Raw genomic sequence first — 12,736 nt, forward strand, 5'->3', positions numbered from 1 at the left:
CCAGGGTCAGAGCCAAGTCTTTGGAAGGAGCAGCAAGGGCGCGCCTTTCCTGTGCGTGGGGACACCCACAGGACAGGTGTGGGAAGGTGCTGTGCTGCCTATCAAGTCCTGCCCGTCCCTACCCCAGCTTCCCTGTGACTGAAGCAGACGTGTGTTCATGTGCTCGAGAGTGAATGAAACCAGGGAGGAAGCCAGAGAGCACACACACCTCATTTCTGCCTCTCTTCCTTGTCCCTTAGAGCAAGTGGCATTGGCCCTGGGTGGGGCACAGGCATGCGGCACAGGGCAGACTGGTTTCCTCCACGGACGTAGTAAACCAGGGAGGTCTGGGCTACATGGGGCGCTTCGCATTGTGGGGTGCAGGAAAGAGCTGGAGTAGGAGCTGGGGGGTTTTGGCTGGCTGTCAGTGCAGATGTGGCCTTGGGCTGTCATTCCCTCTATGCTTAGCAGGCTCTTCATTTGGGAGACCAGTGGTTGGATCAGATCATTTCTTTCTTTCTTTGCTTTTTCCTCCCTCCCTCCTCTCTTCGACACATTTGTTTTGTGAGCCCAGGTTGAGTTCAGGGACCTGCTCTGTTCCTGCCCTGGCATCCTCCCCTCCCCCTCCTCACTCCCACTCACTCCTGCACAAGTGCCTCCTTCCCAGGTCAGCAAGCAGCCCCTCCAACCCCAACTCAGGCTTTAACATTGTATTCTGGCACCTGCTTAATGGGAAAAGAAGAAAGGCCAGCACTCCTTAACTGTTTCTTGCACAGCAAACATGGTGCCAAGCATTTAATGTGCATCATCTAACTCAGCCCTCACGAACCATTTGCCCCTTCCTACAGATGAGGAAACCAAAGCTCAGAGGAGTGAAGTGACTTGCCCAAGGTGACACAGCCAGGAGGTGGAGGCAGGGATGGGACCCCAGGCCAGGCGGTTTCAGGCCACAGTGCCACAGAGATACTCAGCTCCCAGGAGCATGAGTTTCTGAAAGGCAGCGTGGACACTAGTGGGACCAGGGTCAGCAGGAACCTGGAACTGAGAGCCGAGAGGCCCAAGGTGGCTCTGCTCTGCTGCCTACGGGGTGACCTGGTCCACCTGGAGGTGCCCTGCCCTCCCCTCTCTGCGCGCTTCACGGGAGGGCTGTGACAGCAGGGGCACAGTGCTCATGCCTACTTGACCCTGTGGTTATTTAAGGGCATTCTTCAGTCATTTCTTTGGAATATAATTCTTCGGTGATGCCAGAATCCAGTCACAGAAAGAAGCGATCTGACTTGTTTTGTGTAAATTCACACACTGAGTTTGCTTGAAGTGGCAGAGTTGGGACAGGACAACAAAGCCCTCAGCCAGGTCCCTGGACAGGTTCCCGGCGGCCCCCACCCCCAGCGCCTCCCCACTGCTCCCTAACAGACACGCGGGGGGTGGTGTGGGTGAAGGCAGAGTCCCCTGGCCCTGGCCCCTCTGCAGACGGCCCAGGCCGCAGTAGCAGTGCTTAAGACATGGGCCCTGGGGTCACAGCATCCACAGGTCCCTGGCCTGTCCTTTACCTGGGGAATAAAGTGTCGTCCACCTCTGGGTTCCTCTGGGTTCCTGAGGGCAAGGCCTGCAGTACTTGGCAGGAAGGGCACTGCCAAGGTGTGCCGATGAAGGGCCCGAGGGCCAGGGGCGCCTTCTGAGCTCCCATCAGCCTGCCCTGGCTCCTCGGTTGTTATTTGTTTAACTCTTCGGCGCTGCACAGCCCCGTCCTCTACCCAGGCACCATTTTGACGCCCACTTCTCCTCTTGCCCTTGTGTCCCCAACAGGAAGCGACTATTCTGGCAACACCTACGGCCACACCCCCTACTCCTCCTACGGGGAGGCCTGGCGCTTCCCCAACTCCAGCCTGCTGAGTAAGTCCCGGGGTGGCCCTCTGCTATGCAGGGCGCTGGGGCATGAGGCTGGGCGGCCAGTGGGCAAGGGCCTGGGAGACAGGGTCACGAGTGGGGTCACCGGGCCAGAAGGTGGTGCACCAGGTCAGGTCATCCTGTGTTCAGGGAAAGAGGGTGGGAGGGAAACATCCCTGAGCCTTCTCCCTCCTGCTGCCACATCTACAAGATCTTGTTCTGAGATGGACCAGGGCTCAGGCCTCGGGAGGCCCAGGTAGATGGGAAATCTCAGGATGGACGCGCTGCCTTCAGGGGCTGGCAGTCCAGCAGCAGCAGACATCTGCGGGTGCCCTCTCTCCCCTGCCTGGGAGTGTGCCATGCGCACACGTGGGCCACCTAAGAGATGACAAGTGCTCGTGACGCAGCAGAAGCCCCCCACTCCACCACCACCCTGGGGGTTGGCTTGGAGCTGGACAGGCTTCAGGGTCTTCCTACGTCCACGGGGCCCTCGAACCCTGGCCCCTTGACCATCAGATTCCAAATCCTTTGGTTCTTAGGAGGAAGATTCTGTGACCTCTCACCGTTCAGGCAAAGCTGGGGGGCCCCCAATGGTCCCCCGGTGTGCATGGTTATGGGGTCACAGCAATCGTGGGGGAGGGGCAAGAGCCGCTTTCTCATTCAGGCCAGAAGCTCAAAGGGGAGGCAGTGGAAGAACCAGGGCCGGGAGCCGATCAGACAGGCCAGGGGGATGAATAACCTGCACTGTCCCAAGGTCTGCGGAGCCGGGCGGCTGTGCTGCGACCCCCCTCTGACCAGCAACGCTATTATTTTTTGATGTGTCCAGGTTCCCCCTACTATTACAGTCCCACACCAAGGCCAAGCGCACCACCCACCACCACCACAGCCTTTGACCACCTGTAGTGGCCACGGGGCAGCTGGAGGACCCGGCCGGGGACGGGCCCCAGAGAGTCACAGAAAGGAATCTTTATTTATTACACAGAGACCATGCAGGTCCGGCCTCACGGTCACTCCCTGTGTGGTTGGCTTCATGACCCATGAAATGCAGGACAACTCTGCAGAGGCCCCATCCTCTAAGATTCCTTTGTGGGGACAAGAGTCTCACCAGAGAGATGCAGACAAGGGACGTGCAGACAAGAGGAGGCCGAGCGCTCGAGAGGGATGGCAGCCTGGCCCAGGGCACCTCCCTGGCTCCACCAACAATGTGCCATAGCGGTCCCATGCTGTCAGCACTCCTGCATCCCCCTCTTGGCCATGCATGGGCTGAGGTCCATCCATCTGAAGCTCCAGTCTCCGTCAAGAGGCCTTCCGGCTGTTGCCATGCACCAGCATGCCCTGCCTGTCATCCCACGGCTCGTCTCAGAAACCAGCTCCTCACAGCTGCAGACAGACTCTTCAAAGGGCCCAGCATAGAGCAGGCCAAGCTGCTGGGGACCTGTGTCCCTCCAATAGCACTGCCACAGTCCCGACCCCTAACCCCAAGGACACTTGCGCCCGCCCACCAGCCATGCCAGCTCCCTCTCAGCCCACAGCTCCTGCCCCAGGCCTGACTGTAAATACTGCAGATGCAGCTCTGCTGGGCCCATCTCCCCTCTGTCCACACCTACTTGAACATCTCACCAAATTGTCTGCGTTGGGCTTATCTCCTTAATGCTTCTTTATCAAGGACCACTCACCATTGCCACTCGATTCAATAAACCATTACTCTGTCTCAGGCCTTAGACTTGGCTGGGAAGGGGTGGGGCACTGGGCTCTCACTTTGGGTCCAGGGTGGACAGCCCATCTAATACCCAGAAGCTCTCTCCCCTGACACACTGAACACCAGCACACCACCGACTCCACGCTTGGACACCTCCATCTCCGAGTAGATGCAAGGATAACATAAGCACAGGGCACAGCTCCGGGCCAATCGTGGCCACCCAAGTAGGCACTATTAACAGAGTTGTAGGGAGGCTGGTGAAGGCGGGGATGGTGTTGTACAGAAACGACCATGACGTGCGGTGTGACAGGGAAGGCAGAAGATGTTTACTGGGCTCTATTGTGCCAGGTGCAGTGTGCAGGCCTCATACCAGTTTAGGTGGGGTCGGCCCCCATTTTATGTGTATAAAGACTGAGGCTCAGAAACAATGAAGTCGCTTGCCCAAGGGGTAGCTTGGACTCAGTCACATCCTGCTACCGTAAGTCTAGCACCTCAACCCCACAGCACAGGGCCCCGGCCAGGCGACTGGAGGGGAACTGTGGAGAGGCACCAGGTGGCAGGGCCAGAATGGGGGAGGGAGCCCATAGGAACAACCTCTTCCTTAGAAATTTTGGAGAACAAGGGGACATGTACCAAGGTGTTTGGCTCCCAGGGGCTATGTGATGTCCATGTGGACTCTCTCTATGTGGGACTCCAGTAACAAGGGGCCAAGCTCTGTGGCTGGACAGAGTCAGAAGAGGAGTCCTCACCCCAGCATACCCAGCACCCAGTGGTGCCAAGGCTAGAAGCAAGATTGGCCAGGGGTTCTTGCCACCAATGGCATGGAGCCACAGGGTGGGGTTCCGCCCCACAAAGGAACCAGTACCTATGTCTCCAGGGCAACCTGAGATGAGGCTTGCCCTTCAACAACAGGCTGTCCTCTAGCCACAAACCAGGAGCAAGACTGGCCCCCATTGTACCTAAGGCCCCAAGACAGCCCACCTGGCTCTGGGCCACAGTGAACCCCACCTGAGAGTCACCTGTATGGAGATGCAGGGTACCCAGGGAGCCCACAGAGCAACCTCAGAATGCCGGTGCCTCTGGCCAGCTCTCTCCAACCCCTGAATGACAAAGAGACTTGGGCTGTGCTGCTGGTGACATGGTTCAGAGCTCCCCTTCCTGCCCATCCTGTACCAGGGACACGCTCGGCCCTGGGACAACTGAGGCAGGGGGGTTGGTGTCACAGCCAACAGATAGGCCTGCTGAGGGCTCCTCTCTCTTGCTTCCTCCACACATGCACACACACACACACACACACACACACATACACCACACACATACACATACCATATGCACATATGTAAATACAGACACATATGTAAATACAGAAAGACACATACACACGTGCACATGCATACATGCGCAACATATGTACACAGAGAGACACATATGCACACACATGCATGCACACAGGCACACACACGCAGGCCATCTCTGGCATCCCCGTCCTGCAGGAGGAGGGGTATGACTCCCTCCCAGCCTTCCTTACCCCCAGGAGCATGACAGCCCTTTAGGTAGCCTCAGTATCTTTCTGTGGTAAAGTTTGTCCACACCCATTTTCCTCTGATTTTGGACATTGGCCCCATTTTTCACCTGCGGAAACTGACAGCAAGAGGTGAACTTTCAAAGGCATTCAGAGGATCTGGGACGACAGCCGGAGCACTGTCATCTAAGGCCTCCAGTGTCTGGAAGCGGCCATGCTTCTGCAGAGGCCTCAGGCCCTTGTGGGGAGGGACAGAGTTACTGGCCACCTGGGGCACTTTCACCAGCTCCCAGCAGTGAGTTGTCCTGGGTGGAGCTCACAAATCAGCATAGGTCCAGGAGGAGTGCCAGGTGACCCTGTTTCCCACCATCCTTTGCTCCTGAGTCCTCCCTGCTCAGTCTTTACAGTCAAGAAGTACTGCCATCTGATGTTGTGCCCAGGTTGCCTGTCACCTTCTGTAGCACTGGCCTAGCCAGGCTGATAGTGGCTAATCCTGGTGAAAGCATGGACCCTGTCCCACAGAGTATCCTCCCAGCCCACCCCGCCCCCACTTTCCTGTTTTCACCTCTGTTGGTTTATCCCAGTCCCTCTTCTGTTGTGTCCCAAGCGAACATGCCCTCATGCCCTCGGTCACCTTCCTAGATGCCTTAGTGCCTGCAGGGTGCGCCCTCCCTCCATCCCCTTTTCTCTGGCTGCTCATCCCCTTTCGTTCTTCCTTCCCCTGGCTCCCTGGGAGACTGGGGACAACGCACTGGGGATGTCATCTCCTGGTGGCAGAAACTCACCCCTCCACCTCCCCTCACACGTAACTCCATGGAGGAGGCTAAAAGCACAGGCCAGGCCGGTGGGTCAGCACCCAGGGCCAGGGCCCAGTCGCACAGAGGCTACAGGGGGCAGGATGTGTGGTGGGGGCCCCTTCTAGGGGCGGGAAATGGCCATTGGGTGGAGGGGGGCAGCTGCTCCATCTACGAGGGTGGCAGCAGGCCAGGCTGGGGAGCCAAGGCGCCCGGCTGCGGCTCTCCGCGGGAGGGGACGCCATTTCCCGCGGGTGAAGCAGACTGTGCAGTGTGGAAATTGGCTCTTTCTGAGCCAGCGGCGCTACTGAGAATCAGGCCGGGCCGCGGGAGGCACTGCCCCTGGAGTGCACAGAGCAGCCATGTGCTGAGAACTCATTAGGGATAAATCAAACCAGCACCAGTGCACGAGCTCCCAGCGCACTGGATCCCCAGACCTCCTCCAGCTCAGACCCCCGGCTCAGGCCCCTGGCTCAGGCCCACGCATGTGCGGAGAGGCAGCAACACCTGGGAAGGCCTGTGCGGTTACAGATAAACTCCGATTTGCTGGTTTTATGTTTGTTTGCTTTGGGGTTGGGGGTGAGGAGCATTGGTAACAGGCCTAACATAGGCCTGGCTAGGACCCCCTCTCTCACACTCCCCACATATGCTCCTGGGAAGACAGGCCCAGTCTAGCCGCCACCCCAAGGACCTTACAGCAGCAGGGAAGAAGCTCTTTTCAGGGATGAGCCCAGGTGAATGGATGCTCACTGCCCGCAGAAGGGGAAGAGGTAGGGAGGACGGCGAGTGAGGCCCAGCTCGCAAAGGGAGGGGCTGGTACCCCTGCCTGCCATTCCAGGTGCTGAGCTGTGGGGGGTCATTGGACCCTGTCAGTCCTGTCACCATAAGCAGCCAGACCATCAGGTTGTCACCTTTTCCCCTGCCTCCTGCTAAAGAGTCTGGGCCAGGAGTGGATTAGTGATATGCCCCAACACCTCCCCAGAGATGACACCTAGGGGCCCCGAGTTTCCTCAGCTGTGAAATGCCAGTCTCTGGCCAGAATGACGTCCACCCGGAACACCTGGGTCAGTGCAAGGCAACGCAGCCTCATCTGGCTGGTTCAGGTATGAAGCCCTCATTCTCCCAAATCCCCAGGTAATTTTCCACTTAATACCACAGGCCAAAACCACATTCTCACATTCAGGATCCGGTCTCTGTCTGGGGGTTGGGTGTCCTGGGTGCCGCCCCAGCTACAAGCCACAGCCAGGCACCCAAAGGCTTCCAGGCTGGGACAGGCCCCAGAGCTCACCAGCCAGTTCATATAGGCTGGGCACAAGAAGTCACACTCATTCATTCATTCATTCTTTTATAAGTCTTTCATGAACCACCCACTATGTGCCAGACCCTGTGATAGGCACCTAGGGGACAAGACGAAGCCAATCAGATTACATCCTCCACAGAAACAAAACAAAGCAGAACACCCGCTGAGCTTAGAAATGAGACTTTCATGAAAGTCACTTGAGAGCACGGTAGCAAAGCAATGACAGGCATAGATGGTGGGGTATGAAGCGCTGTCAGAGGCGATGCCACTTGCAAAGCCCCTCAGGCCCTCCAAGCCATTCTCTGCCTCCCTCATGTCCTCATGTCCAAGCAGCAGCTGCTGGGGACCAAGAGCAGACCCTAAACATCAGGACTAGTTGGACCATCTTCCTGAAAAAGGGCTTTTCTCTGTGTTCCTGTGTCTCCGGGGCTATAAGGAAGACAGGAGACCAGAAGATGCAAAATGTACCTTCTTTTCCCAAGCATTCCCCAGCCTGGGCCTAGACAGGAGCTGGCGCTAAGCTCCTGGCTTTGCTTAGAACCACTGCTTTGCTTGACAGTGAGTGTGGGACAGGAAGCCTGGGGCCTTGAAACGGGCCAGAGCTGCCCCTCCCTGTGTGATCTGGCTAGTCCCCCTTGTCCTCATCTCAGTTCCCCCCTCACCAAGCTCAGGCCAGTGCAGACCCCAGACCTCAGGTCCAAGTTTCTGGAGAGAAAGAGGGAGGAGGGTCCTGGGTGAAGAAGTAGGAGGTGGGGGCCCTGCTGGCTGAGTCCTAGGTCTGGGCTCTTCCTTCCCATAAACTCAGGCCCAGGGGTGGTGTCAGTGGTGGGGCCTTGGGTACAGGCCTCACCGCCCTGACCCCTTATCCCATCTGTTTTTCGTTCAGCTCCCCTTGGAGGGTAGACAGAGGGTCTGCAGGGATGGAAACACAATGGAAGGGAGCAGGTGCCACCCGGCAGCCAGCCTGGGTAGCTGGGGGTGGACCCAGACCCAGGCCCAGGCTCAGACCCATCTGAGCACGTCGCCTGCTGAGGAGCAGAGGCGGGTGAGGGGAGGGCGGGGAGGTGAATAAATAATAGGAAATAAAAGTTCATGAAGCAGAAAATAAAAGGCAGATTATACAGATGTGGCAATTTGAAGGATCATTGCCTCTGTCCTCTTTTAACTGCCGCATCTGGAGTTTTGAAGCAGCATACCGTCTCCCCACTTTGCCAGGTCTCCGCCTGGTTGGAGACCCCCACGGGGACAGCACCTCCAAAGGCTTGGCCACTGGCATCTCCTCGCACCCGCACTGCTGCCCAGCCTGGGCAAGCCTGAGGGGCTGGGTGTTGGTGAAAGTGGGCCAGGTGTTTCGGGGCGCAGCACTGGGTGGCTGTGGCTGTGGCTGTGGCTGTCTGTGAGAGGGCAGAGGGTAGGCGAGGCCGAGGCTGGTCCTGGGAGCATGCACGGGAAGAAGCAGGACTGGGTGAGGATTCCAGTAGGGCAGGAGCCCAGGGGGCTTGGACGAGGCAAAGCCATAGCGTGAGGTCTGAAGCTCTGTGTCTTCATGCGGGCAGCTCCTTTCTCATCTTCATCAAAATTCACTTGTCAGGCTTCAGCTTGATGCTGTGCCAGGTGCTGCACAAACAGACATGGTCCTTGCCCTTAAGGAATTTCCAGCCTAAGACACACATACTGACATTTTGTTTATCATGTTTTAAATATTAATGTATTCCCCCACCTTGTTCCACAGAGGTTTTGAGACAACTCACAGGAAATGCACACAGTGAATCAATCAAATCCGAGGGAGAAACAAAGCGTCAGGAACAAAGCAACATGAAGTGGGGGAGTCTGGCAGCCAGGGCAGCTGCAAGAGACCGCCTGTGGGCCCCAAGTGTCTTGGTGGCCAGATGAAGGGCCGTCTGGTCACTTACCTGGCTCGTTTGCTGGATGAGAGAATCCTCACTTCTCTGTCCATCTACTTCTCTGTCCATTGCCTGTCACACCAGATGGACACCAAGAGACCAAATAGCAGAGAGGAGGCGATGGCCCACTTGGCTCCAGTCTGCTCACCGCCCTGGTACACCATCTCTCAAAGCAGGGGACGACTGTCACAGGGCCATGAATGCAGATGGGAGTCAGGGCAGGCAACGCTATGTTCAGACCTAGGTATGATAGTAGCACCCATCCCGACTTGACCATCCCAGGAGGGTTTGCAGAGGGGCCCTGTCCCATGGACGGTTAGAGCGCCAGATCTGAAATTCAGAACAAAGATGGGAGAGCAGGCTAGGTTATGAGAGGTCCCAGAAGTTCCCCAAGCTTTGTAGGCAGCGCCTCATGGGGAGGCTGAGCCCAGGGTTTGGAGGAGCGAGAGGAGGAAAAACAGAAAACAAACGTGCAGGACAGCAGAGCCAGGAGCATGGGCTGCACTGGAGCCAGGAGGTAAGGCTTGAGGCTCATGGTTCTACTCTAGGTGTTAGGCCTGGACGAGGCCCTGGGAATGCAGTGGAAACCAGCTTACCCTTCCTACCTATTCTCCTGGGAGCAGGGAGTGGAAAAGGAGGGGAGGTGAAGGGGGGGAGGGAGTTACAGACTCACTGTGAGGGAGAATAGCTGGGGAAGAGGGCTCAAGGAAGGCTTCCTGGAGGAGGTGGCATCTGGATGTCAGGGAGCATCGCCCCTTCCAACTCCTGGGAGAACTCAGAATTTCTCTGCTGCTGGTCCCAGTCCCCATGCTTTGGTGCATTTGCCTCCAGCCACCCCAGCCCCTCTCAGAAGATGAGCTCTGCCTGCCCGAAGCCCTGTTCCTAGTGGCGGGCTCAGAGACAGGAACATGAGCCGGGCAGGCTGCTCAAAGGATCCCTACTCTCAGACTTGAGTTTGTAGTCCTCACAGGGCAAATATTTTCTGTGTGCTGGATTTGCACCCCGAAGAGGGGGTCTTGGGAGCTGCTGAGCCATCGTGGTACCAAGAGGCTGCTCCTGGAGTGAGCCTCACCTGTACAGAGACCCCCTAGTCAAGGTCCTTTCCTGCCAAAGCCCATCTGAGTTGAGACTTGTGACTTGCAGCATCCAGGCTAGAGAGCACAGTGCAGTGGCACAGCCTGGGAGAGGACTCTCTGTCAGAGGACCCAAAGGGTAGAGGCCCTGCCAGCTCTCCCGCTGTGTTCTTGGATATTTACATGCTTCCCTGATTCCAAGGACCCCCTGAAGCAAGCATGATTAGCATCCCATTTTATAGGAAAGCAAACCAGAACATGGGAGGCTAAGCGATTGGCCCAGGGTCAGACATAGGGACAGCGGGAACCCATGCCCAGGCAGTCAACTCCAGGGCCTGCTGCCAAGACCTCATCATGCTGGCCTTGGGCAGGTTGTGAGGCCAAGGGCCAAGGGCCACCGAGAGGGGAGGGACAAGGCTGAGAAGACACTCACTGAGGGTGATCAGTGGCACTTAGGGAGGGTGGTGTTTTAGGGAGGGTGGAGTGGAAGCCAATTTGCAAGGTGTGAATAGGAGCCTGGTGAGGGAGGAAAAGAGCTGGAAATACCACCTTTTTCTTCATGATGGTGATACCTAAAGGTGTTCGCAAGGTAAAATAATGAAGCAGGTAGAGAGTAGGCCCACAGGCCTAGCTGGGACCCCTGAGGAAGCCAGATCATGGTGGCAGAGAAGTGGGCGGTGGTGCGCTGGCCCAGGGCAGGGGTCAGTCTCCACCATACAGAGATGCAGGGGCAGGAGAAAGGAAGAGGAAGGGACAGGTAAAGGCGTGAGCCACGGGTAATTGCGCGGGGCCCTCAGGCAAAGGTGTTGGCAGCAGGGTGATGGAGAGGCACTGTCATAGACAGCGTGGCAGTCAAGAAATGGTAAGAGTGAGCACGTGGGGAGCGAGGGAGGAGGGGGGCCAGGCGTGGTACCACCAGGGCATCCTAAGGTTTCAGGCCACTCTGTGGACTTATAGAAGAGTCTTGCAAGACAGCACAGATGGTCTCCAGACCACATTCGGACTCTGCCAGTTGGCCTTGCTCAAGCCATTTCACTTTCTTAAAGCCAGGCCCCTAGGCTGTCTCCCAAGCCATGAGCCAGTCCCTCTTTCACCGGGAAACCACACTCCTGGGCTGCAAGCAAGGGCCTTTCCGACCCAGCCTCAGTCTCCCATTCCTCCGCGGCCTCCCCGCACCTCCCCTGCCCGCAGCCCAGCTCCTTCCAACCCCTACTTGTTGTCTGCATCTGACTCTGAGCTCCCAGAGGAAAGGACCCAGGCCTGAGCCCTAGAGACCATTCCCTCTTCCCTGGTGCCTGGCAAACAAATGATGTCACCAGCAGAAAGCCAGATGGAGCAGAGATGTAAGAGGCCAGGTGGTTCCACCTGGGGTCCCACCCGGGCCATGGCCCATGGGGAAGGAGGGTGGGGAAGCACAAAGATAAGATGTGGGCCTGTGGGTCCATCCTGCCCCATACGCAGGGTGGGGGCTGCTTCCGCTTTCGCAGGTCACCTGGGATGATCCTGCAAGGAGCTCTAGGCTAGCCCCACAAGCCTCCAGAAACTTCCGTCTGCTCATCTGCAGGAAGATGCCATAGTCCCTCCCTTTGCATGGTAGAGATGTGTCCGGATGTGGGAGGCCCGGCCTGGGCCATTCCTGGTTCTAGATGGCGGGACAGACTTCCTGCCGTCTGCGGCTGGACGCCTGGGCCAAGGAGCTGGGGAGATGCAAGCCTGCCACCCAGTGGCCACCTGTCATGACTGCAGCCCAACAACCAGCAGTCCACCAGCAAGGCCTCAGACACAGCAGGCCTGGCAGCCACCACGCGCTGGCTCTGCAGGCCTCTTGTGCCCAGGTGAAAGAGAGGTGTGGTTCCACATGGGCAAGGAAGCACCGAGTATTACACACCCACACACATGCACACAAACCTCTGCCTTTTATTCTGGTTTTAGAAATAAGAATACATGTTTGGTGAGGTCCCATAACCCACCCAAGGCCACCTAGCTGCAAGCTTCAGTCATGGGCGGAGTTCCGTCCAGCCTAATAACACGAATGATCAGACTCTGCCGTGCCGTTGCTTGCACTGCAGTTACCCAGAGGGCTTCAGGAGTGCACATCCACACCCCGGACCCAGGCCCAGTGGTCCAAATCCTGCGCGCAGGCAGGAATGTGTCTTCAGCTCACCTCCCCTGCAAGATGAATGTGTCTCTCTGCTAACATCTGGGAATCACAGGGCAGAACTGCCACCTCTGGGAGGTCACGAGTATGTTCAATTCAGTTTTGAACCCCCCAGTACTGGTTCATAAAAAGTGGCCTGGATCATTTGTGAAATGAGTAAATGAAGGACCTGGTGAATATGATTGAGGTACCCTCCAGCTTTTGACAGTTTGTAAACGTCTGACTCCTGCATACAAACACACAGTGCTCTACACACATGCACAAGAATGAATACACACACACAGACATGCATATACACAGACACAATCAGACGTAGACAGAGACACACAGATACATATGCACACACAGATAAACAGACATGCATATAAACACAGGCACACACAACTACAGATACACAGACGCATATGCAAACACACACAC

The 12,736-nt window shown here is 57.0% G+C and overlaps 1 protein-coding gene across 8 annotated transcripts in view; it reads left to right on the top strand.

The window, feature by feature from the left end:
* The window catches only part of PAX8 (paired box 8), a 43,904-nt gene extending 40,863 nt beyond the window's left edge, over positions 1-3,041 (top strand). For 4 of the 8 annotated variants that reach the window (XM_036224215.1, XM_036224220.1, XM_016153075.2 and 1 more), the window contains 2 exons: positions 1,786-1,872; positions 2,693-2,905. In XM_036224215.1, the coding sequence (XP_036080108.1) occupies positions 1,786-1,872; positions 2,693-2,769 (164 nt within the window). In that variant the 3' untranslated portion in view covers positions 2,770-2,905. Of the gene's footprint in view, positions 1-1,785; positions 1,873-2,692 lie in introns of all 8 variants that reach the window. The other 4 variants (XM_036224217.1, XM_036224219.1, XM_036224216.1 and 1 more) reach the window with 3 other exon arrangements.
* Positions 3,042-12,736: the final 9,695 nt, after the last annotated feature.

This window comes from Rousettus aegyptiacus, unplaced genomic scaffold, assembly GCF_014176215.1.
Source record: "Rousettus aegyptiacus isolate mRouAeg1 unplaced genomic scaffold, mRouAeg1.p scaffold_m13_p_7, whole genome shotgun sequence".
Taxonomy (NCBI): domain Eukaryota; kingdom Metazoa; phylum Chordata; class Mammalia; order Chiroptera; family Pteropodidae; genus Rousettus; species Rousettus aegyptiacus.